The 21781-nt window shown below is 55.7% G+C and overlaps 1 protein-coding gene across 2 annotated transcripts; it reads left to right on the forward strand.

The window, feature by feature from the left end:
* Positions 1-11108: 11108 nt before the first annotated feature.
* Positions 11109-19565, forward strand: LOC309664381 (UPF0688 protein C1orf174 homolog). 2 transcript variants are annotated; one of them, XM_082469642.1, is made up of 4 exons: positions 11109-11256; positions 17131-17241; positions 18003-18491; positions 18943-19565. In XM_082469642.1, exons 1-4 carry the CDS (start codon positions 11242-11244, stop codon positions 19054-19056), a joined length of 729 nt encoding a protein of 242 aa, XP_082325768.1. In that variant the 5' UTR covers positions 11109-11241; the 3' UTR covers positions 19057-19565. The 2 variants fall into 2 exon arrangements, with proteins under 2 accessions (XP_082325768.1, XP_082325769.1); XM_082469643.1 differs by lacking the exon at positions 17131-17241 and having other exon boundaries at positions 11110-11256.
* The last annotated feature ends 2216 nt before the right edge of the window (positions 19566-21781 follow it).

The raw sequence follows: 21781 nt of genomic DNA on the forward strand, positions 1-21781 counted from the left end.
AGTTACCCTGGGCTGCGTTTCTGGTCAGGATGGAGAGGGCTCTGCTTGGTGGGGGGGTGGGATGAGCTGCAGACAGGCCGCCTGGTCGACACAACCTCGAAGGCCACCCGGACCCAGGTCTGGATCGGGGGCTCAGTGACGTGTGCCGGCTGCGCCCCGGGCACAGAACCGCGGGCTGCACCTGGACCCACGCTGGCAGCCAGGCACCTGGACCCGCGCTGGCAGAGGCCCAGGGACAGTAGGGGCAGAGGCAGCCCTCCAAGTCTCTGCACACAGCCACTCGGGCTCCTGCCACCACCGGGGCGGTGGTCTCCCTCTCGGGTCCCGTGACCCGGCAGCAGCTCAGAACCGCACCCGGACAGGTTTGGGTGGGAGGAAGCCAGCACCTGCTGGAGTATCTGACAGTTCATCCACGTGTTCAGTTCCAGCAGTTTCTTGGCCCAGGGTTAGTTGAAGACTTGGGATCAAGGCAGCAAAGTGCATCCTGGGAGGATGCCCGGAAAACACCCGAGGCAGAGCGTTTGTGGGGACTGTCCCTGTCCAATCAAGACAGGCCTCTCCAGGGGGCTCGGAGGCACACAGCCCCGGACACTCTGGGAACCGTTAGCCCACCCCTGTCCCCCAACCTATCACCACTGCAATGCAAATGGGGCCGGTGAAACCCCTCCTCCTGCTGGGCTGGGGGCTTGGATGCATGCCCCCAAGAAGAAGAGGAAGGAGGAAGGTTTGGGACAAAAGGAGAGAGAAAGGAAAAACTGGGGGAGAAAAGGGAATACACAGTAGCTGGAGCAGCAAACAGGTGCCCAGAACAGATGCCCCGAGGGGAGCACAGCCCCCCATGGGGAGACAGCGGGGCAGACATACCGCAGGAGCCAGAAGGGCTCCAGGGCTTGGGCAGGGCCTGAGTCACCCTGGCCCCCATTTCCCACTCTGTGAATGAGGGATCTGGACCAGCAGATCCCCAGGTGACCCCACAAAAGAGTAGGTGTTTCTAGAAGTCCAGAGGAGCGCAGGGCAGGGGAGGGAGGGACAGAGGAAGCTCCACCTGAGTCCTAAGTCTCCATAGGGCCTCCTGGGTCCCAGTGGGCCAAGGCCCACGGGCAAGGAGCCCAGCTCGCCCACCAGATGGGACCTTTTGCGCTGACGAGCTGAGGGGAGGGTGTGAGCTTCCACCTCCACACAGGAAGGTCCCCGGGCAGTGAACATGTGTGAAAATACCAGCAAAGGGACAGAGAAAAACAAATATCCTATGATATCACTTATATGTGCAATCTAAAAAAAAAAAAAAAAAAAAAGATACAAACTAACTTATTCACAAAGCAGAAATAGACTCACAGACATAGAAAACAAACTTACGGTTACCAAAGGGGAAAGGTGGGGGAGGGATAAATTAGGAGGTTGGGATGAACATACACACACTACTATGTATAAAACAGATAAACAAGGACCTACTGTAGAGCACAGGGAACTCTACTCAATATTCTGTAATTACCTATAATGCGAAAAGAATCTGAAAAAGAATAGATATATGTATGTATAACTGAATCACTGTGCTGTACACCTGAAACTAACACAACATTGTAAAGCAACATACTTCAATTTAAAAAAGTATAAGGAAAAAAAAAGACCAGCAAAGGGGAGAGAGAGCGGCTGAGCCAGCCCTGGGCCAGAGGCAAAACTCCAGGCAGCAGGAAAACGGCACCCGCTTCACCAGGAAAACCCCACCTGGCACAGAACCTGCGGGGACCCCAAGGGAATCCACGTCACCTCCAGACCAGAGGGAAAGCGGTGGCACGGGTGTCCTTGCAGGTGCCGCCCAGCGGACCAGCTCCTCTCCTGACAGCCCCGTGCTGAAAGCAGCTGCCACTTCTCCTTAGTTCATTTTTAACTCACTGCTTTCACTCGCTGGCATTTGCCAAGGTGCTGAGAGCCTGAGAGGCCGAAAACGCACGTTTTCTGCAGCAGGAGCTGCTGATCGCCCTGCCCCTGGCCCACCAGAGGGTTCTGAAGGTCGTCAGAAAAAGAGCCACTTTGCCCCACCTGCGCCCTCCACCCTCCTGAGAGCAGGACCAGCTGGGAGCTACCGCCTCCGTTCCCTGTGTCATCCTGCCCCCTGGTGTCGGGGAGCCAAGACACCAGACCTGGTGGGTGAGGAGGCCCCGGGCGGCTCCCAGCGGCCCTCCCTCCTCCACCTCGTGCTCAGCACCCAGGCCCTCCCCGGGGGCAGGGCCCCTCCCCTGCGGAGCCCCAGGTGGTGGTCAACTGGGGGCATCCGGGTCCAGATCCTGACCTACCACCTCCTTGCTCTGTGGTCTTGGGCAAGTCATGCCCCGTCTCCGGGCCTCAGTTTCCAGGTGTAAATGGGGCCAAGTGAGAAGCTATCTCGTGGTGGTGTCAGAAGAGGGGAGGTAAATCCACGGAAGAGGCTTAGAGCCGGCCAGGCACCCACGGAGGGGCTCGAAACATTTGAGAGCCTCACCAGGCCTGTCCCATCGGCATGGGGCTCAGACGCCGGAACACCCCCAATGTCACCATGACTTGGTTATTCACCCAATGGTTTCGGGGGACGTGCTAGGGACCCCGCTCCTTTCCTGGCACGTCCCCCCCCCGGTGTCAGCTGCCTTTCCATGTGGACACATATTCTCTGCAAAGGTAAGGCCCTCATGCAGGTCAGAATCTGGGGGGACCAAGTGTGCAGAGCTGGGGCACCAGGCCCCTCCTGATGCCTGCACATTCTGCATCCCTGCCATCCTCACAAGACCTCCCCAGGATCCAGGGACAGACCTCGGCGTCCGCTCGGCCCCCAGCTCCGCTCAGCACCTCTAGCCCCAGCCCCAGCCCCAGTCTCGGCAGGGCTCTTCACGCCGACCCCGCGGTTCAGTATCTGCAGCATAAAAGCCGCCCAAGCAGGAAGGCTTGGGAGGTAGATGGGCATTCCCGGTCTGGACCAAAGGGCCTGAGCTGCAGCACTGCTGTTTCCAAGAGTCAGCGGTCCTGACGCTGAGCATCCTGGCAGCAAAGCTTAAAAAGCAATCGCTGAGAATCTCAAGTGGAAAAGATCACCGTTTGGACACAGCGCTCTGCCCTGTGCATGATGCATGATGTAACCACTGACTCAGGTGCCACCGTGCATGGAACCATCAAAACTTCACTGACCTTAAAATACATTATTTTTTAAAACTCCAGGCAGAAAATGAACAGCAGACGACAACATCTCTTTGGGGATACGGATAATTAACTTCTCGTCAGGCAGGGAAGGCTGGCCTCTGGTCTGGAAGAGCAGCCGGGGTCATTCTGGGTCGGGCCGGAGAGAGGAGCCTCGCTTCGGTCCCTGTGGTCTCGGGGAGGGACGAGGCTGTGCTAGGCGGCCTGGGGCCCCATTTTCGTGGTCACGGCGAGATGACGGGAGTTGTCTTACGAGTCACCGCAGTACCTCGACGCCTGGGCCGTCGCCAGCCACCCTGCGGAGCAGCGCAATATTAAAACATCATTGTCCGCGTGCCTCTCTGCTGGAAGGTTGCATCCGCGAAGGAACAGCATCAAAAACAATTTAGTAAATTAAAAAATTATTCAAAAAAGCATTTCTCTCTCACTGAGAAAAGGGCAGGGTGCCTCTTTTTTTCCTGGGAGGAAAAATGTTCTATAAAACCCTTTCCTTTGTAATCAGGTACATACAATAGGCATTAGTTCCAGGGAATTCAACAGAAATCAGGAAAAAAGAGATAAGAAATTTCCAACCAGCCTATGAAAGGAGGAGTTATAGACCCATAGAGCACCATTTTATTTCATTTTCCCCCCTGCCTGTGTGTGTTAGGGAATTTAATCTGGCCTTTGTCTCCCACTTCCGGGCAGTCCCCCCTAAGATGTCCAGCCTGATAGGAGTGTCTTTGCTTTCCTGGGGGCCTCTGGTCACACTGAATGGGCCAATAATGTGATGTCGGGTAGGAGACAGCCTCCCCTGGAAGGCTCAAGGTGGGGCTGGCTAGGCCAGAAGGACCAACCTCGTGATTTAGGGTGGGGGTCATGGGTATCAGTGGAGACTGAGACCAATGATGTGGGAAATCAATCATCAATCAATAATCAATTGATCGATCATCAATCATGCCTCTGTCATGGAGGCATGGGACACTGAGGCTCAGGAGAGCCTCCCTGGCTGGCAGTCGTCCACGTGTGTTATCACACGTCAGCACGGAGACGGTGAGGTGTGTTACCACACGTCAGCACGGAGACGGTGATGTGTCCCGACTCCACGGGGAGGGGACTCCGCGTTGGGCACTTTCCCGGGACTCTGCCTGGGCGTCTCCTCCCCTGGTTGATCTTGATCTGCATCCTTTCCCTGCAAGAAACTGTAATCTAGAGGATAACAGCTCTCATGAGATCTGTGAGTCCTTCCAGAGAATTAGTAACTCTGAGGGTGGTCCTGGGGAATCCCCAACTTGCAACTGAATGAGGTCTTGCGTCCTTTAACTTTGTAGTTGGTCTGAACTCTCTAGGACGTGCCCCCATGTGTGCGTGTGTGTGTGTGTATGTGTGAGTGTAAGAGAGAGGGAGAGAATGAGTATCTGTCCCCAACCCCTGCTCTGGTATAAATCTGTCTTCCAGAATACTGAAGTCAGAGATCCTGGGACTGGCAAATCCAATGGAAAAGATCATCCCCACCTTGTCACCTCTAAGCTCGTGCCAACTGCATTAGCTTGAAACTGTCCGAGATTTCCAGATGGCTCGGTCATGAAAGCCTCAATAAGGCACAAACCTGTGAGCTCCTCCCTGTGCACGAGCCAACACCCCACAAACTGAGAGATGTGTGTGGAGACCGGATAACAAAGCGGGTTCTGCTTCCCATTTTGTGCCCAGACTGAAAAGAAGGCTGGAGCAAGGCAGGAGGGGAGCCCACACCTGAGCGAGACGGGTGAGGCCACAGACGACAAGGTAGCCAACCAGCCTTGGCGAGGCACCCCCTGAGAGCAAGGTTACGTCCACGACATTAGCTCACATCTGTTAGCTGCTGGGAAGGGACCACAGGTAACCCTGGCTGTGCCACTTAAATCTGCGTACGGTGACATTTATCCAGCATTTAGCTGCCTCAAAACGCACTGACCTGAATCTATTCTGCATTCTTAGGAAGCAGCATGACGGGGATGCCAGCGTGGGGATGCGAGGAGGCAGATGCCCTTCAAGGACACGGGGATTCCTGCGGGCAGAGAAGCCAGCCACCGCGGGCAGAGGCCGGCCGTTTTGTCATTCTGCTCCTTGTGCCGGCGGATCAGGGCAGACCTCACTCAACGATGGGGGGTAGGGGCCCTTCCAGCATCCCTTAGGACCCCGGCTCACCTGCGGACTCCCGCAGGTTTTGCTTTTGTGAATTAACCACCTCCCCTATCGAGTACCTTTCTCCCTCTCTGAGCCAGCCGCCTGCCACATGGGACGGGGAAACAGACAGGGGTCCTTCGACCTTGCCTTGTTTCCAAGCAAAAGCTGCTGGTGCAAAATCTCCCTGTCCCACATCTCTGAGAGCAAAACTGCATATTCATGGCTTTCAAGTCTTTCAGGTGGTTGAAAGGTGTCTGGAAGGAAAGCTAAGCGCATTGTGATCTCCCAGGTGGGCGGGCGGGTGGGCACTCCAGCCTTGCCGTGCTTCCCGTCTGCCACATCAGCCCTCTCACTGCCTTGCTGCCCACCTCCAGAGGGCCTTCATCACCTTTCTCAACAGCGGGGGAGGAGGGCAGCACCTTGAAACGTCTCTGCAGCCCAGGTGAAACTCAGTGGATCTGGGATCTGGTGATTAGCCCCGCAAGGCCCCGGGAGGGATGGACCTAGACTCGAGGTCAATTGTTCCCAGCGCTAATTGACTCTGCATCCAACAGTGACGTCCGTGAGAACCAGCAGAGCCACCGTCATGCCCTCTCCCGGGTGGCCTTCCCCCCATGGGGGTGGCAGGGTCCTGTGATGCTTGGGCTCAGATGCAGGCAATGCCCGGAACTCAGAGCCTGAAGAGGGTATGGTCCCCACGCTCAGCCCGCGGGCCACCACACGGCCTCAGAGGGAGGAAGCACCGAGTTAACGATGCCACATTTACCGGCAAATTCACGTCTTTGGCGGCCGTCCATAACGTGTCACGGACTTTTAGCCAGAGGAGCCGAGAGGGCCATGGAAGACGCTAGCGCTTGTGAGTGAAGGCAGAAGTAAACCTGCTGCGAGAGACTAATTTACACCTTCTCTCCACGGCCTGAGCCTTGCTCCACGTTAATAGGATCACAAGCCAATTTCCACCACCTCACCCCAGCCCGGGGCCCAGGAGCTCTCAGAATAGAGCTTTTCTTCTTTGGGTCTTTCTTGCTGCCAGCCCAAAGGTCCTCATAAAATGGCATTTTCTCCATCTCGCTGGAAATTTAGCCTTTTCCAGGCTCTGCAAATCCCTGGGTTTTCATTTAAAGGACACGGATCACTGCGACGTCCCCACCAGGGGAGTAGCTTTGTCCCAACACTGCCAACCACTCGGAGCTTGTATGCCAGGATTATGTCCTGAACGTTCCATTCTGATTGGGGTTCCCTTAATACCCAAGCAGAGTGTGTTCCTTGTGTTTTCAGGGCAAACGGGGACCACGGCAGTTCCCAAAGTTCAACTGCCTGGCGCTATTTCTCCATTGGCTTCGAGTAAACATCTGTGGGTCCCCCAGATCCCAAGCCCCTCCTCTGAGGGAGCCCCCCTTCCAGCTGTCAGCCAAGTTGTGTGATATGGCTGCAATATTTCTTACGGTGCTGAAGCGCAGTACACACACAGAGCTCTATAAATGTTCGATGAATGAAACAAATGGATAATGATGACAGGTACAGCGCAGCCAGAAGGCGTCGGGAGACCATTCCTGGCTGATTCTGGTGAATTTCTACTTGTCCGATGTCAGTGGAACGTGAAGGCTTTATGAGGATTTTGCTTCTTATACATTTACATCCTGACTACTGCCCAAAACGATTCGGAGTTGCTATCAATAAAAACAGAAGCACAGTTAGATTTTTTAGAACACACACACACACACACACACACACACACACACACACACACACGATTAATTGCACATAAAAGACAGAAGCCCAGAATGGAAAGCCAAGTGAACGAGGAAAAACAAGATCAAGAAATTCTGAATGAGGCCGCCTCCAAGTCTCCTGCCAAGGAGGCAAAGAGGAGGTGGGAACAGCCGTGCGCTTGAGGAGAGCTCCCTCACACAGGTCTTTCTGCTGATCGTGAATTTGCTGAAACGTGAGCCTGTCTCATAGACCCACAGTTGGCCCCTCTTCCCAGCAGGTTGTAGGAGATTTGAAGCAGAAAATGACCTATTGTTCTCAAATGTTTTAATGTCACAGACTATTTGATTAGCCTGCAAAGCAGCCTACGGAAACTGCACTGATGTTTAACCACTGGTGAGATTCTGCGAAGGGCGGCCCTGAGCTCCCACCCACCCACAGATGTCAGCGCACAAATTCCCTCTACCTGCTTCTCCTCCACCTCGGTGTTGACACTTCACATATGTTTAAAGCCGAAGGCCAGCACCACCTCCTCCAGAAAGCCTTCCTTGACCAATCTCCTTCCACAGAGACTGTTTCCTGCTCAACACCAGTGGCCCTTTGGAACTTCTTGGCACTTTCTCTGGGTCACAGGAGCTCTGTGTGCCTCTCGTGTGCCCTACAGGGCTCTGAGCCTGCACGTCCTTGTCGACCTCTGGGTCCTGAAGACACCTGGCTCCTGCTAGGACCTTGGCAAATTTGCGTGGGATTGACTCACGAGAGGAATTCGACGGCTGCACGGCTGTAGGGTTGTGACCACCCAGCCGAGTCAGGCAGGAGAGGTGAGCTACGAAGGAAGCCTTTGCGTTCTGAGGAACACAGTTTCCTCGGAATCTTCCGTCTTCAGTTTCTCCCTATGTGTCATCACCACCATCCTTCTTTCAACCAGTGCTCCCCGAGCCCCCGCCTGCATGTCCCAGACACTTGGCTGGGTTCTGGGACAGGGTTCTGAGCAGAACACAGTGCCCGCCTTCAGGGAGCTTGCAATCCACGTGGGGGACCAACCGCCAACGAGAATCAACGTCCTGCCATCATGGGGACGCCCCTCTCTGGGCCCCTAACCCCGGAAGGGCAGGGGTTACAGCCGTTCAGGAAGAAAAAGAGAGACAAAGGGCGCCGAGGAAGCCAGAGGGATGTGCAGAGGCATGATTTTGGTTCCATGTCCTCTGCGTGCCCTCCAGGATGGATCGCGTCCCGACACGGTGGCTTGGGAGGTGTGCAGAGCGGAGAATCCAAGCACGGCTGCTCCACCAGGGCAGGACCTCCCACTGCATCAGGAGGGGCGAACTTCTGCCCAGGCAGGGGCTCCTGCCTGCTTCCTCCTGGGGAGCCTGAAAGGGGCTTGGGTCCTGGAGAGAAGAGGTGACTCCTGATCCACTTCCACTGTCCAAGGAGCCTTATCTGATTCCCCTGAGTGGGTCTGACACCCCAGGTGCTATGGCTTCTCCCCTGTGGCTCTTACCACCAGTGCAGATTGATTGATCCTCATGTGATTATTCCAGCAACGCCCATCCCCCTGTGGGGCTAAAGCACTACAAAGGCAGGACTGGCATGAGCTCACCACCACTGGGACCCCAGGCCCAGCTCAGCACGGCCATGACAGCTCAGCAGACACATGGAGGGAGCGAGTGAAGGGATGCGTTGCGGTGCTCCAGGAGAGAGGGGATAGGAGAGCCAGCTGGCTCCACGCCCTGGGGGAAGAGTACAGGATGCTAGAAAACAACTGACAGGCTGAATTTGGGGGTTTGGGGGGAACATCTGGTAATGATGCCCCCCAACATCTGGTAAAACCTGCCCCCCAACCCCGCACCAGGACATGAAATTGAAGCTGCATTGAGGTTTGTAGAATGAACTTGTCAGGCAAAATGGGTGGGGGGCTGGGGGGCAGGTTTTCCAGGCGGAGGGAATAGCGCATGCAGGGTGGGGGCTGAGAGGGGAGTGGGGAGCACAGCAGAGGGGGAGGGGAGGGGGTGGCAGGGCCAGATGAGTCCGGACGAGGGGCAGTGGTGGGCAACCTCGCAGGGCTTTCTGGGCATTCATTCGACCATCATTCATTTAGCCGCTGTGCCAGGCACCGTGCTGGGCTGTGCAGGTCGTATTAGGACTGTTGCTCTCCGTCCTAGAAGCGGTGAGGAAGTGCTGAAGAGCATTAGCAGTGGGGTGGGTCACCACTGATCAACGACCACCCTGACTGCCAGGGGCAGCACTGGCAAGAGGGGAAGGGGGACTAGGGGTGGTCGCTGATGGGACATGGGCAGTGAGCGTGCCCTGGCTGTCAAGGATGGCCCTGGGGGCCAGGCCTGAGCAGCTGGGCGGCTGGAAATACCGCTTATGTAAACTGCAGGTGGGGGAGCAGTGAGGGGGGAGCAGAGCATATCTGTGACAAGAGATCAAGAGCTCCTTTGGGACGTTAAACTCGGGATGACACTGAGATGATCCGGCCACAGTAGGACACGCTCAAGCAGTGCAGTGTGTATCTCAGTTGACATTAACCATAAACCACCATGGAGCCCAAATCTGGCTTGTGGCGATCAGCCCCTAGTTAATGAGAACTCAGAGCTCTTAAGGAGTCCAAAATAAAATCACTGAACCCAGCTTATTATGAAACCGACTTCAGTGAAAATGGGACAGCTTAGGTATTTAACACCCATATCACTTTGCTTTTTTTCTTAACAGCTGACAGTGATTGTGTTAGTTTCCCCTTCAAAAGGATTTCCTGCCAGTCCACACTTGTCTTTTCCCTTAGGTGGGTACCATGGGGAACAGCCCAGTGAAAAGCATGGGACTGGGAAGGAAGATGGATAGGATAGCCAGGTAGGTGAGCTTGTGCTGGTGTTTGCCTGTGCATGCACATGTATGCACGTGCACGTGCAGTGCGTGTGTGTGCACGTGCCCGTGTATGCGTGTGTACCCTAGGACTGCACGTGTTTTCATGCACTGCCAAAAGCAAAACCCCACGTGCATCCCTAATTACCTACGGACGCGTGTCTAGAGAAGAGAGTCTGCATAGCGCTCTGGCGGGATCCCGAAGGACCCACATTTTTTATGCACTTTAAAGAGGCATCGACTGTATTTCCAGGCTTCGAGGGAGTCATTCCGTCCGAGCAGAGACCATGAAGCCTTTGGAAGAGACGGTGAATCACGCCTCTGCCAGAGAACGCGCGGAGGGACCCTCAAGCGATACACATTTCAACCTTTATACTCTAATTTTAAAACGTAATTGACAAAACTGCCTGATTTAAATGTTCTCATCTGTTAAAAAAAAAAAAAAAAAAAAAGTAATAACAAAAGGAAACAGCACTGTCGTTTATTTGTGAAGAGCGCATGGTCCCTGCGGCCCTGATGAGAAAGAGGGTGGTTCCGGGAGGGGGGCCACCGCGGGAACGGAGGCTGGTGTCCCCCCGGCCCGAAAGGGTCCTGCGGCCCCGGCCCCGGAGCCCCGAGCACCGGGAGGGCTTCAGCCTCGTCCGTGGACCTCGGTCCTGCGGCGCCGACGCACGTGCCTGAAACGAGGTGCGGGCCAGCGCAGGGGATCCACCCGAGGGCGGCCGCCCCCGGAGCTCGCGGCGGGAGACGCCCCGTCCGTTCCCCCGCGGGCCGGGTTCGCCGTGCAGCCCCGGGCCCGGCCCTCCCAGCACTGCATCGGTGGGCAGTGCGGCCAGGGCGGGGAACGGCCTCGCGCGCCCAACTCCAGGGACTCCAGCACCGCTCCCGGGGCCCAGAAGCCAAGGCCGGTGCCCGGGAAAATCGCCTGCCGGACCGGGGCGGAAGAGACCACCGCGCAGGCCCTCCCAGCCCGCCTCCACACGCGTGGCCGGGGACTGCAACGGAGGCCCCTCACGAACATGGCCGCCGCCCCGCTTAAACGTGGCGGCCGCAGAGCCGTCAAGGGAGGAGCCCCTCATAAACATGGGCGCCGCCCCGCTTAAACATGGCGGCCGCAGAAACACCAAGGGAGATTTTCCTCGCAACACTGCCGTCCGACACGCCAGCTACGTAAAACGGCGACTTTGTTGGGTCACATGCCTAGAGACGCCAGGCTGTGATTGGCCAGCATTCTGGTGACGTCAGACGCCGCGACGCGAGCCGAGGGCGGCCGGGTCGCTGCTCTGCTGGAAAGCGTTAGGCCGGGCGTTGGGGCTTGGCGACGGGGCTGGGGGCGGCAACGCGCCGCTCACACTCATGAGGAGCCGGAAGGTGAGGGGGCGGAGGCTGGGCGGGTGCTGCGCCGGGCGCGGTGGGGGCTCCTGCCGGCAATTTTCTGGGAGCTGAGGGGGAGCCACGGGACGCCTCGGGCGGAGGTGGGGGACCTCTGCCTGGCTCTCGACACCCGGAAGGGAGCTCCCAGGTCACGCCCTTGGAAGCGGACGTCCCCCTTCCCGACCATGTCCGCGGGAAGGGGGGTCTCCCAGGCCACGCCCTTGGAAGGGCACCCCCCCCCATACCACGCCCCCGGGCTAGGGGAGCTCCGAGGCCACGCCCCTGGGAAGGGGGCGCCCAGATCAGGTCCTGGGATGGGGGGGCTCCCTCTCCGGAGCTGGTCTGGACCCCTGGTGCTCTGACGCTGCCCAGTCCGAGGTTCGCGTGCCTCTGCTGCCGGTAACCGAGCCCGGGGTCAGCCAGCCCAAGTGCGGGAACATGATGAGGAGTCCACCCCGGAGGGTGGAGAGGATGGAGGGGCGCCAGTTCCTGACACTGGTAGCCGGCGGGCGGTGTGAACCAGGGCGAGGGCCCGGGACAGGATGCGCCCCTGCCTGGGGAGGGGGCCCTCCGGGGGTTGGGAGCCGCACCTGGGGTACCTTTGACCCGAAAGTGTGTCTCCTGAAGACCCACGTGGTTGCGCTTTTCCAGTCTGACGTCTCTGCCTCTTGAGGGACTGTTTAGCGCGTCACTGACATAGTTGGGTTCACGTGTTATTTTACTTTTGGCTTTCCTCACACTTCTGTTTGGTTCTAATGTAGGGTTTTAATTTACTGATTTTTTTTCACCCTTTATTTTTTCCCCCCAGGAGTTGCTCTAGGTCTTACCGTGTACATTGTAACTTAGCAGAATCCGTTTCAGATTGAACTAGCTTAGTTCCAGAGAGATACACAAATGTTACCCCTACGTAGCTCTGTTCCCTTAACGCACTCTGTTCCCTTAACGCACTTTTCTGGTGGTGGTAAATATTTAATGTTACAAACCCGATAGTACACTGTCATGATTACTTTACCAGCCGTGGTCATTTCCTTAGCCCAGTACAGCCTTGCTGCCACGCACCTCCTTTGTGCTGTTAACGGGCATTGCTGCCTATACCGCATACGTGTACGCGACTGTCTTTTAAATCACCTAAGGGAAGGAAATAATATGCACGTAAACTGTCTTCGTGAGGACGTAATTACCTTTACTGGTGCCCTTTTTTCTGTGGATTTGAATTATCGTCTGGGGTCACCTGCTTCCAACCCAAAGAACTTCCTCTAGTATTTCTTGTAAGAGGAGTCTGCAGGAACAAGTGCTCTCAGTTTTTGTTTATCTGGAAGTGTCTATTTTGCCTTCACTTTTGAAGGATAGTTTTGCTGGATATAGTATTCTTGGTTGACAGTTTTTTTGTTTGAGAACTTTGAATCTGTTTGAATATACCCACTGTGGTCTGGCGTCCATTGTTTCTGCTAAATCAGCAGTTTATTTGTTGGGCTCCCTTGTCCTAAGCAGTCATTTTCCTCTTGCTGCTTCCAAGACTTTCCCCTTGTCTTTGACTTTCAGCACTTAAACAGTGTTGCATCTGCTTATAGATCCCTTTGCAGTTATCCTACTTGAAGTTCAGTTCTTTGAGATTGCTGGGTTTGGGGAATTCCCTGGCGGTCCAGTGGTTAGGGTTCTGTGCTTCCACTATAGGGGGCGTGGGTTCAATCCCTGGTTGGGGAACTAATCCTGCATGCCGCATGGCGCAGCCAAAAAGAAAAAAAAGAAGGAGAAACAGAGATTGCTGGTTTGTGCATTGCTGTTTTTCAATAAATTTGGGAAGTTTTCAGCCATTATTTCTTCAAATATTTTTTCTGCCCCTCTCTCTCTCCTTTTCTTGCTGGTACTCCCATTACACGTACGTTGCTGCACTTAATAGTCTCCACCATGTCTCTGGGGCACTCTTCATTCTTCTCCGTTCTTATTTCTCTCTGTTCTTCAGCTTGTGTAATCTAGCAGTCTATCTTCAAGTTCACTTATTCTTTCTTCTGCCAGTTCATATCTACTCTTGAGCACGCCCCCACCCCTGCCAGTGAATTTTTTACTTCAACTATTGTAATTTTCAACTCCTGAATTCCCATTTGGTTCTTTTTTATAATTTCTATCTTTTTATTGATAATCTCTGTTTGATCTTATGTCATCAAATCTTTCTTTGATCATGATCTCTCTTAGTTCTTGAACACGTTTATAACGGCTATTCTGAAGTCCTTTTCTGATAAATCCAGCATCTGCTCGCTCTCACAGGCAGCTTCTGTTGCTTTTATTCTCGTGTATGGGTCTGCTTTCGTGTTTCTTTGCATGTTTCATGATTTTTTGTTGAAAACCGGACATGTTAGATAATATATTGTAGCAGCTCTGGGTACTGGTCTCCCACCCCCACCCTGAGGCTTTTTACTGTTAATGTTCTTTTTATTTGTTCAGTGATGGGGTGGATTCTAGTGGAGTCTGTTTCCCTTCCCCCAGCTAAAGCTGTGAAGCTCCTCAGGGGCAGTGCTGGCTGTGCCCACAGTCACCTGGGTCTCACTGGTTTCAGGGGGGCTCTCTTCCTCTTTCTCTGACCACACCAGCTCTTTTTTTTTTTTTTTTGGCTGCATTGGGTCTTCGTTGCTGTGCGCGGGCTTTCTCTAGTTGCGGCGAGCGGGGGCTACTCTTCTTTGCGGTGCGCGGGCTTCTCATTGCAGTGGCTTCTCTTGTTGCGGAGCATGGGCTCTAGGTACGTGGGCTTCGGTAGTTGTGGCTCGCGGGCTCAGTAGTTGTGGCTCGCAGGCTCTAGAGCACAGGCTCAGTACCTGTGGCACACGGGCTTAGTTGCTCCGCGGCACGTGGGATATTCCCGGACCAGGGCTCAAACCCGTGTCCCCTGCATTGGCAGGCAGATTCTTAACCACTGCGCCACCAGGGAAGTCCCCACACCCAGCTCTTAAACTCCGCTAGTTGCCAGCTGATTGCTCAGTCGTTTCCAGCGATGACCTGGAGCATAAATTTTCTACAAAGGAATCCAGTCGCATTCTGGCTTCTTTGAAGGAGTAGTTTCTAAGATCAGTGTTTGATGTTTGTTCTGACCCCAGCAGGGCTCCTCCTGCTGTGTTTTTCCCTGGCTCTCTCCTGAAGACTATATGCCTACACTTTATCTTGATTTTTCTCCCATCTGCCTTTCATCACAGCTTCCACTGTTCTTGAGGACCCCTTAGGCATGAACTTCTCCACACTCTGTTGTAAATGAAGTCGGAAGAGATCAAGAGCCCTTTGTTTTGATGCCTGCCTCTTCTCCAGGCAGAATCTGAGCCAGGGCTCCCCAGCTGGGGACGGTGACAGGCTTCTCCCTGTGACACCCCTGCTCTCAGAGCTGAGTGCTCAGGGGAGGGAAGGGGGGCAGCAGCCTGAGATCCCCTGGACTTGCCTCTCCTGGCCTTGGAACCACTGCCTCACTAGGAGGGGCGAGGGTGATGGGGCCCCAGTCTCCTTAGTGCCCTGCCCAGGCAGGAACCTCTGTTCCACGAGTGGGGCCTCGGCAGAAGGGAGCCCCTCCTCTCAACCGTGCTTGCTGGAGACTTAGCCTCACAACAGGTGGGGTGAGGGCAGGATGAGAAATGCTGCCGTCCTGCTCCCCTGGGAAGAAAGCCCTCTGCCTGGGAGCGGGGGGAGGGTGTCCCGTGTGCTGACCTTGGCCGCTTGGAGTTGGGACACCAGAATACCTGTTTCTTCATTTCGCTCTTTGCTTATAGGACCATTTGCAAAGGTTTTAAATGGTTGTTTTTAATACTCTTCACCAGTTTCACTGGGGGAGGGTTAGTGGAGCACCTCTTGCTGTTTTGTTGATCTCTTCCAGCCCTTTTAGTCTTTAACTAGTCTGTTTGGAAGGAGGAAGTCCTCAATGATGGGGACTTTTTCATTTAGGGATTGTTTACATGGAAGCAACCAGTTTGCCTAACTGAAGAGCAACGGTTCTCCAAGTTAGAAAAAAATGTAATTGATTCTTGACATGTTGGAGCAAGGGCCTTAGAGGTCGTTTTACCCACGAGTAAACTAAAGCCAAATGCCACTGGAGTTGACTCTCGCAAATCTAGTGAGGATGGCAGGTGGCCTGCTCAGGTGCCTGTAACCACAGCTCCTGGGCCTCAGCCAGACCCTCACCGACTTTACCTCTGCAGAGGGGCCCAGAAAGCTGAGGGGTGACAAGCCCACCCATGGAGCTGTGGCACCCCGAGATTTTAAGGGCTACAGCACAAAGCATCTAGAAGCGCCCTGCTGCCGGCAGAGGGCCTGCACGGCACACAGCCCAGAGCCGGACGGCAGGCTCTCTGCTCAGTCCCTCTGCAAGCAGCCGAGGCTTCCATGCGGGTGGCTCTGGTGACCGAGCAGGGGGAGGGGCTCTGAAGCCAGACACCATCACTTCGTGTGACCTCGGCAGGGTCCTCTCCCGAGTCGACCCCATCTGCAGTGGGGTGCTGCTCCTTTTAAAGCCGCTCGGCACGAGCACAGCGCCTGTGTGTTGACACTCAGGGATGGTGGCCGCTGTCACGAGGGAGCCTGGCACGACCCGGCATCGAAATGTTTGGAGTCGGACTGTAACGGGAAGGAGAGGATAGTCCGTGGCTTTCCGGGGCGAAGAATGTCTGTTCCCGACTATGGCAGCACTAGAGCTCCAGGGAGACTGGGTGGTGGGGTGCCGTCCCCACACGAGATATTCTGTAACCTCTTAGGCTTAGTTCCTTGGGTATGACCAGCCACACTGCTGCCTGGGCTCTTTGAGCAAAGCCCAGCCCCGGGGCATCCACATCAGCAGGTCCTGCCTGGCTTGGAGTGCCTTGTTCTCGCTGTGGATCTCTTTTCTCCACTTTTGGGCATGTTGCCCCCCCATCCGGCCCCGTCCTCATCCCCCAGGTCTTGGCCACTGTGACAACGGCTGTCAAGCTTGCCCTCCGCTACGCCCTCCTCCCTATCACCCACCTCTCTTACTTTCAAGTTCTCACTTGCGCTTTAATGTATTATTTTCTAAGTGTCTGTGGTCCCCATTCTGGAACAGAGAGAGCAGTCAGTGGAGAGGCAGGTGAAATGCAAATGAAGCCCCAGTTTCGTGAATTGGTGAATTGTCGCGTCGATGCTGAGCTTAGTTTTGACAGATGCACCAGGTTGTTGGCTGCAGGCAAGCTGAGGGAGGCACGGGCAGGAACTCCCTTCCCACCTCTGCTGCTTTTCTGAAAACCTAAAATTATTCCTAAATAAAATGATTATAAGTTTCATTGTTTTAATTAATTCCTTTCTTGTCACTGGAAGACTTTCCTTCCATGTGAGATGGCGGTGGGCTGGTTTGTTAGTGCTGAGCGAGGCCTGTCCGACAGCAGCTAGAGCTCCTTTAAGCTGAGGGGATTAGGCTCCCCTGTGATTTCAAAGAGAGGGTTTGGGCGGGGGGTGGGGAGCTTTTGCTTTTTCACCTTTTATCAAGAACCTTCTGAGCAAGGATACAGGCTGCTTATTCTAAACACCTGCAGTCAACTGAACATCTATTTACTTACAAATGGAGGTTCTAAAAACATGGGAGGTAGGGACAGAGTATGCACGCTTCCCGGATCATGGAAACGGGGGATCAGCACCTTCTTTGTGCAGATGCGCACATTCAGGCCGCTGTGTCGGGAGTTCCCTGGCGGTCCAGTGGTTAGGACTCGGCGCTGTCACTGTGAGGGCCCGGGTTCAACCCCTGGTTGGGGAACTAAGATCCCACAAGCCACATGGCACAGCCAAAAGAAGAAAAAAAAAAAGCCACGGTGTCTGTCTTTCCATGGTCGATAAAAACATGGGGGTGGGAGGGGCTGTCTTCGGGGTCTCTGACCAGCCTCTGGTCTGGCCCAGCTGGCAGGTGGAGTGCGGTCGTCGGCGCGCCTCCGAGCCCGGAGCTGCTTGGCCACATCGGCCTCGGCCCAGGAAGCCCGCGTCGCCACGTCTGCCCAGACGGCATGTCAGGTGAGCCTCAGCCCCTCGGAGACAGGACTGGACTGAGTGTCCACCTTTCCACGAAACGTGTCACGTTAGAAAGCCTTGAGTGTGGCGAACAGCCCAGAGGCGAGGTCACGGCGCTGTCACCATCAGAGGAGGACCCGCCCTCGGTGCACGTGCGCCCCACCCACCGAGAGCTGTGGGCTCAGCAGCCTCTGCTGGGCAGCCTGAGCGACGCTGGCACAGGCCATGCTGCTCACCCCGAAGGGCAGGCGGGGAGGCAGGGGACCCCGTGTCTGCAGCCAGGGGCACACAGCCATGGTGACCCGGTGGTCCCGGCTTCCGGAGCTGCTCCCTTGAGCCGCAGCCCGGCGGTCTGGCTGGACTTGGTTTCGCAGCAGCAACTGGCCTGGTTTCCCTCCTGGGGCGCCACTTGTTAGAGCTGCGCCGAGTCAAGTTCACAGCCCTGTTGAGGGCCCGCTCCTGCCATGGAACAGAGAGTCCTGCCTCCTCAGAGCTCACAGCCCAGCAGAAACGAATGGAAGCTGGGTCTGGGGTCATCATTTTACATGTCAGGGCACCCCTCGGGGGACAGCGTCAGTCTGCACTCCGCCCCTTTGGCGGCAGACAATGGAAGGACCCTGTCCTATAAGTTGTGGCTCCAGCAGTGACGTCGTTTGCTGTGAGCAGGATTGCCAGCCTCTGGGGTTGAGGCTTGTTAATTATTTGCCATCTGCTTCGTGACCTTCAGCGTGTCTGGTCTTCCCTTGCATTTTCTCTCCTGACAGCCTTCCTCATCACACAAAGCCACCGACAGGCGAACGTCCAAGAAGTTCAAGTACGACAAAGGTCATCTTGTGAAGTCAGAATTCCAGAAAGCCATCCCCCAGAGTGACAGCACCGCTGCGCCCACAGCGCCCCCCGAGACCCCGGGTCAACGTGAGCCTCTGGCATCGGCCGAGGACAGGGCCAGGCTTCCGGGAAAGGAAGCCAGCGGCTCCACTCCTCAGGGGACCGCAGGACTCCCCCGGGGGCACTGTGGGGCCATGAGTGATGCCTGCCCTGCGGAGACTGAGGACAGGCCGCCCCCGCCAAGATGCGGGGCCCCCGCGGGAGGAGAGTCCGACGGTGGCTGCCCCGAGAGGGACGGGGCGGCGGCGGACCCGGAGCAGAGCCACACGCCTCCGCTGCAGATGGACAACAGCGTCCTTCTCGACGACGACAGCAACCAGCCGATGCCAGTGAGCCGCTTCTTCGGAAACGTCGAGCTCATGCAGGTAAGGCCCGCGGCCTCTCCCCTGGGCAGGCAGCCCCCAGCAGACCGCACGCCTGCTCATGTCCCCAGTTCACACGTGTGAGTGCCGCCGGTGCAGATCAAACACAGTAAGAGCTCTAACCCGGGAGGAGAGAACAAAACGGTTGCTGATGTGGGGCATCCCCTGCACGGAGCTGAGAACCGTTGCCATAGCGAGCACGGGTGTGGGCGGGCTGGCCGATGTGAGTCTGGACCCTGCTGCGGGGTGTGAAGTCGTGGCCGTGGTTTGTGGCTCCCTGGGCGGTTCCCCCGCATTTGCCGGGCTTGCTTTTGCTTTGAACCCAGAGTCTTTCCTCTCTCCCTCCATCACGCCGGTGGGGAGCACGCTCCCATGATGGGGGGGACCAGAGCCCGGAGACGGGCGCTCGTGCTGGGCAACCCGTGCCTGAGGCAGGTGTTCTCTTCCCTCCAAGGACCTCCCGCCCGCGTCGTCATCCTGCCCTTCGATGAGCAGACGCGAATTCAGGAAAATGCATTTCAGAGCCAAAGACGACGACGACGATGATGCCGACGGCGCAGACGCATAGAGGGTGAGACGCACACGCTGACCCTCGGCACGTCCGTACCGTCGACCGCTCCCCAGTGCAGCACGTTAGACGTTTGTACCAAGCCTGTCTCCAAGAGTCCACGCTTCTAATCAGAATTCAGAACTGACCCACAGAGGTCAGCAGCGCACAACGCCACGTACCCGCGGGGAGACTGGCGCACGTGAACTAAAAGACCTTTGCGTGCAAAGCTACTGTTTCTGCGGTGATGCATTTTCTCCCATCTGTACCCACGTGGTGGTGGTTCCAGCTAACTTCTCTCGTAAACGAGAGATATCTCTATAAAGGAAACTCTTCACTTAAGCTTAGCTTTGATAACGTGCAAGTTTATTTTCCATAATCAAAATTTGATCATTCTTGTGACTGATTCAATCCCAGTTCTTAAAGAACTCTCCTTTATTTCTGTATATGAAGCTCACGTTTACCTTGGACGTTCAGCAAAATCCATATGGAAAATAAATAAAATATATTTTGAAAATATTTTTAAAGAAGGCTTATGTCCCTAGAGCTGTATTCCTTTCTAAAATGCTGGACAGCCAAGTGGAGAAAACAGATCCTGTCCTGTCTTAACACGTGCGAGGCTGGCTCAGCTTTGCACCCATTAACCAGCGCCAAGAGCTGAGCGCGCAGGGCTGTGAGCTGGAAGGGACACGGCCCCTCCGCTTGTGAGGCTGTGGGATTTCTGAGATGGTAGGTGTTCGGCACATTCCTCGCCCCGTGTGGTGTAGAAACATCCAGCGACGCCGCGCTCTCCTCCGTGGTGCACTGTTACCCAGTGCAGCTGCCCTGCCGGAGCTACGCTGCCACTCCCCCTGTCTCAAGGAGCACCTGGTGACACATTCTTGCCAGTGGGCTCCGGAGAGGAATGTGGGCCTGCTTGTCCGCTGCCCCTTCCTGTCACCAGCTGCTGGCAGAGGACACCAAGGCTGGGGACTAGGAGAGCGTCCAAGAGGGAGCCTGGTCCCCGGGTGACAGGCACAGGAGGAGAGCTGCCTGCAGTTCCGGAGGGCCGTGCTGGATTTTCACGAGTGAGCAGCGGTCCTACTGTTGCTGAGCTAGCAAACACTTCTGGTTTAGTTACAACAGCCGTTAGACTTCCCTCCCCCTAAAATGTCCTGTGAACCACGGAAGTTTCTTACATAACATCATTTGGGGGCAAAATATAGTTGAAGTGCCCTGTAAGGTTTCCCACTGTCCCTGATGGACCCAAAGTGCCGCCTGGAAGCACCTGTCCCCACAGTCACTCTCTGCTTCAATGTGGTCATTGTCCCATCAGCAGCTGTGACCGTCCCCTGCTCTGAATCATTCTGTGATTTACTGGTCAACAAACTACTTTAATAACGTGATGATGTTGCTTCTGAGGCCTTTGGGCAGCATCCAGGGAGAGTAATTTACAGCCTGAGGTTCTGCAGGGATGACTGTTCATCACGGCACTCGGATTAGTGGGGTCGAGCTGCCTCAGATTTCAGGGGATTTTGTCTTTCCCCTACACTGGCTCCCGGGAGAAGCATCGACCTGAATCACAGCCCACTTGCAGGACAGATGCGTCGGCATGTTCCCTCCAAAATGTGAACTGTAAACCTCACTCCTGGATGCCTGAGCCCCGCTGGCTTGCGGTCCGCATGGAACCCGGAGAGGTTCCTCCCCAGCCACCCAGGTTGCTGAGCTAAACCGCAGGAAGCTCCCCACGTGTTCCAGGCCTTTTTCTAACTGATGACAGACAGTGTGGTGGGCCATTGTCCCGCCCACCCGCTTCCCCGGCACCAGCTGGCTCCACTAAGTTGCAGCTCTGTGGTTTCCAGTGGCAACTGGAGGCTCACGTTGAGTGCAGGGAACGCCCGGTGGAACCTGCTGGGTGTTGAAGGTGGCCAGGGTGGGCAAGTCCATGTCCCTGATGGTTACTCCCGAGAGTGAGACATTACCAAAAGAAAACACCAGGTGTCCCCGTAAAGAGGCAGCTGGGACCGTGGCGGCGCATCTGGGGAACCTGTTCTGTGCTCACACGTGCAAGGACAGCGCAAAGACAACACTTCGTGAGGCCAGCCCAGGGTGACATGAGCAAGACAGATGGAATGCAGATCAGGCCCGGGGGACAAAATAAAGTTTCAAAAAGCGTATTAAAACGCGTGTTAAAATTGCTCTAATTGGGAGTACCCCGAGGATGTGTTCTGCCAGCATCTGAAATGAACACCCGACCCACAGGCCAGGCCGTGCGACACATGCAGATTTTTAGAAACACTTTCTACGTGAATCTTCACAAAATGACCTACCGGTGCCAGAGCAGTAGGGGTGTGGGGTGCGTCCTGCGAGCATTCCTGCGACTCTGTCGACTGCCATCGACCGCTCATCCCGCTTCCTTGCGCACTTCTGTGCAGGGCACCTAGGACCGGCCTCAGGCACGACAGTTCTCAGAGCTCACAGGACTCGGGAAAGCTGTTGCACTCTTGGTCACCCCGATTAAAATTAGCAGAGGGAAAAGGTGCACGGGGCCAAGTCCAGGAGAGACCGGCACAAGCTTCCAGACGCCTCTCCCGGCAGTCGCACCGAGGCGGCATGATGTGGGCAGCAGAAGCCCTGACCAGTCGGCTCTTGGGGAGGCCTGGTGCCCGGGCAGCCCTGCGCAACCAGAGGCCGGGGGCGGGGGAAGGAAGGGGTCCTTATGACAACTCTGCTGAGTTGCCCTCCAGAAACATGTCACGAAGAGGTG

This window comes from Balaenoptera physalus (genome assembly GCF_965194825.1).
Source record: "Balaenoptera physalus genome assembly, chromosome: 1".
Lineage (NCBI taxonomy): Eukaryota > Metazoa > Chordata > Mammalia > Artiodactyla > Balaenopteridae > Balaenoptera > Balaenoptera physalus.

Bases quoted from the DNA above. Each gene is read 5' to 3' on its own strand.
- LOC309664381 (XM_082469642.1), top strand. The intron at 17,242-18,002 runs GTGAGCCTCAGC...CTCTCCTGACAG, and splicing joins CTGCCCAGACGGCATGTCAG to CCTTCCTCATCACACAAAGC. The intron at 18,492-18,942 runs GTAAGGCCCGCG...CTTCCCTCCAAG, and splicing joins GAAACGTCGAGCTCATGCAG to GACCTCCCGCCCGCGTCGTC.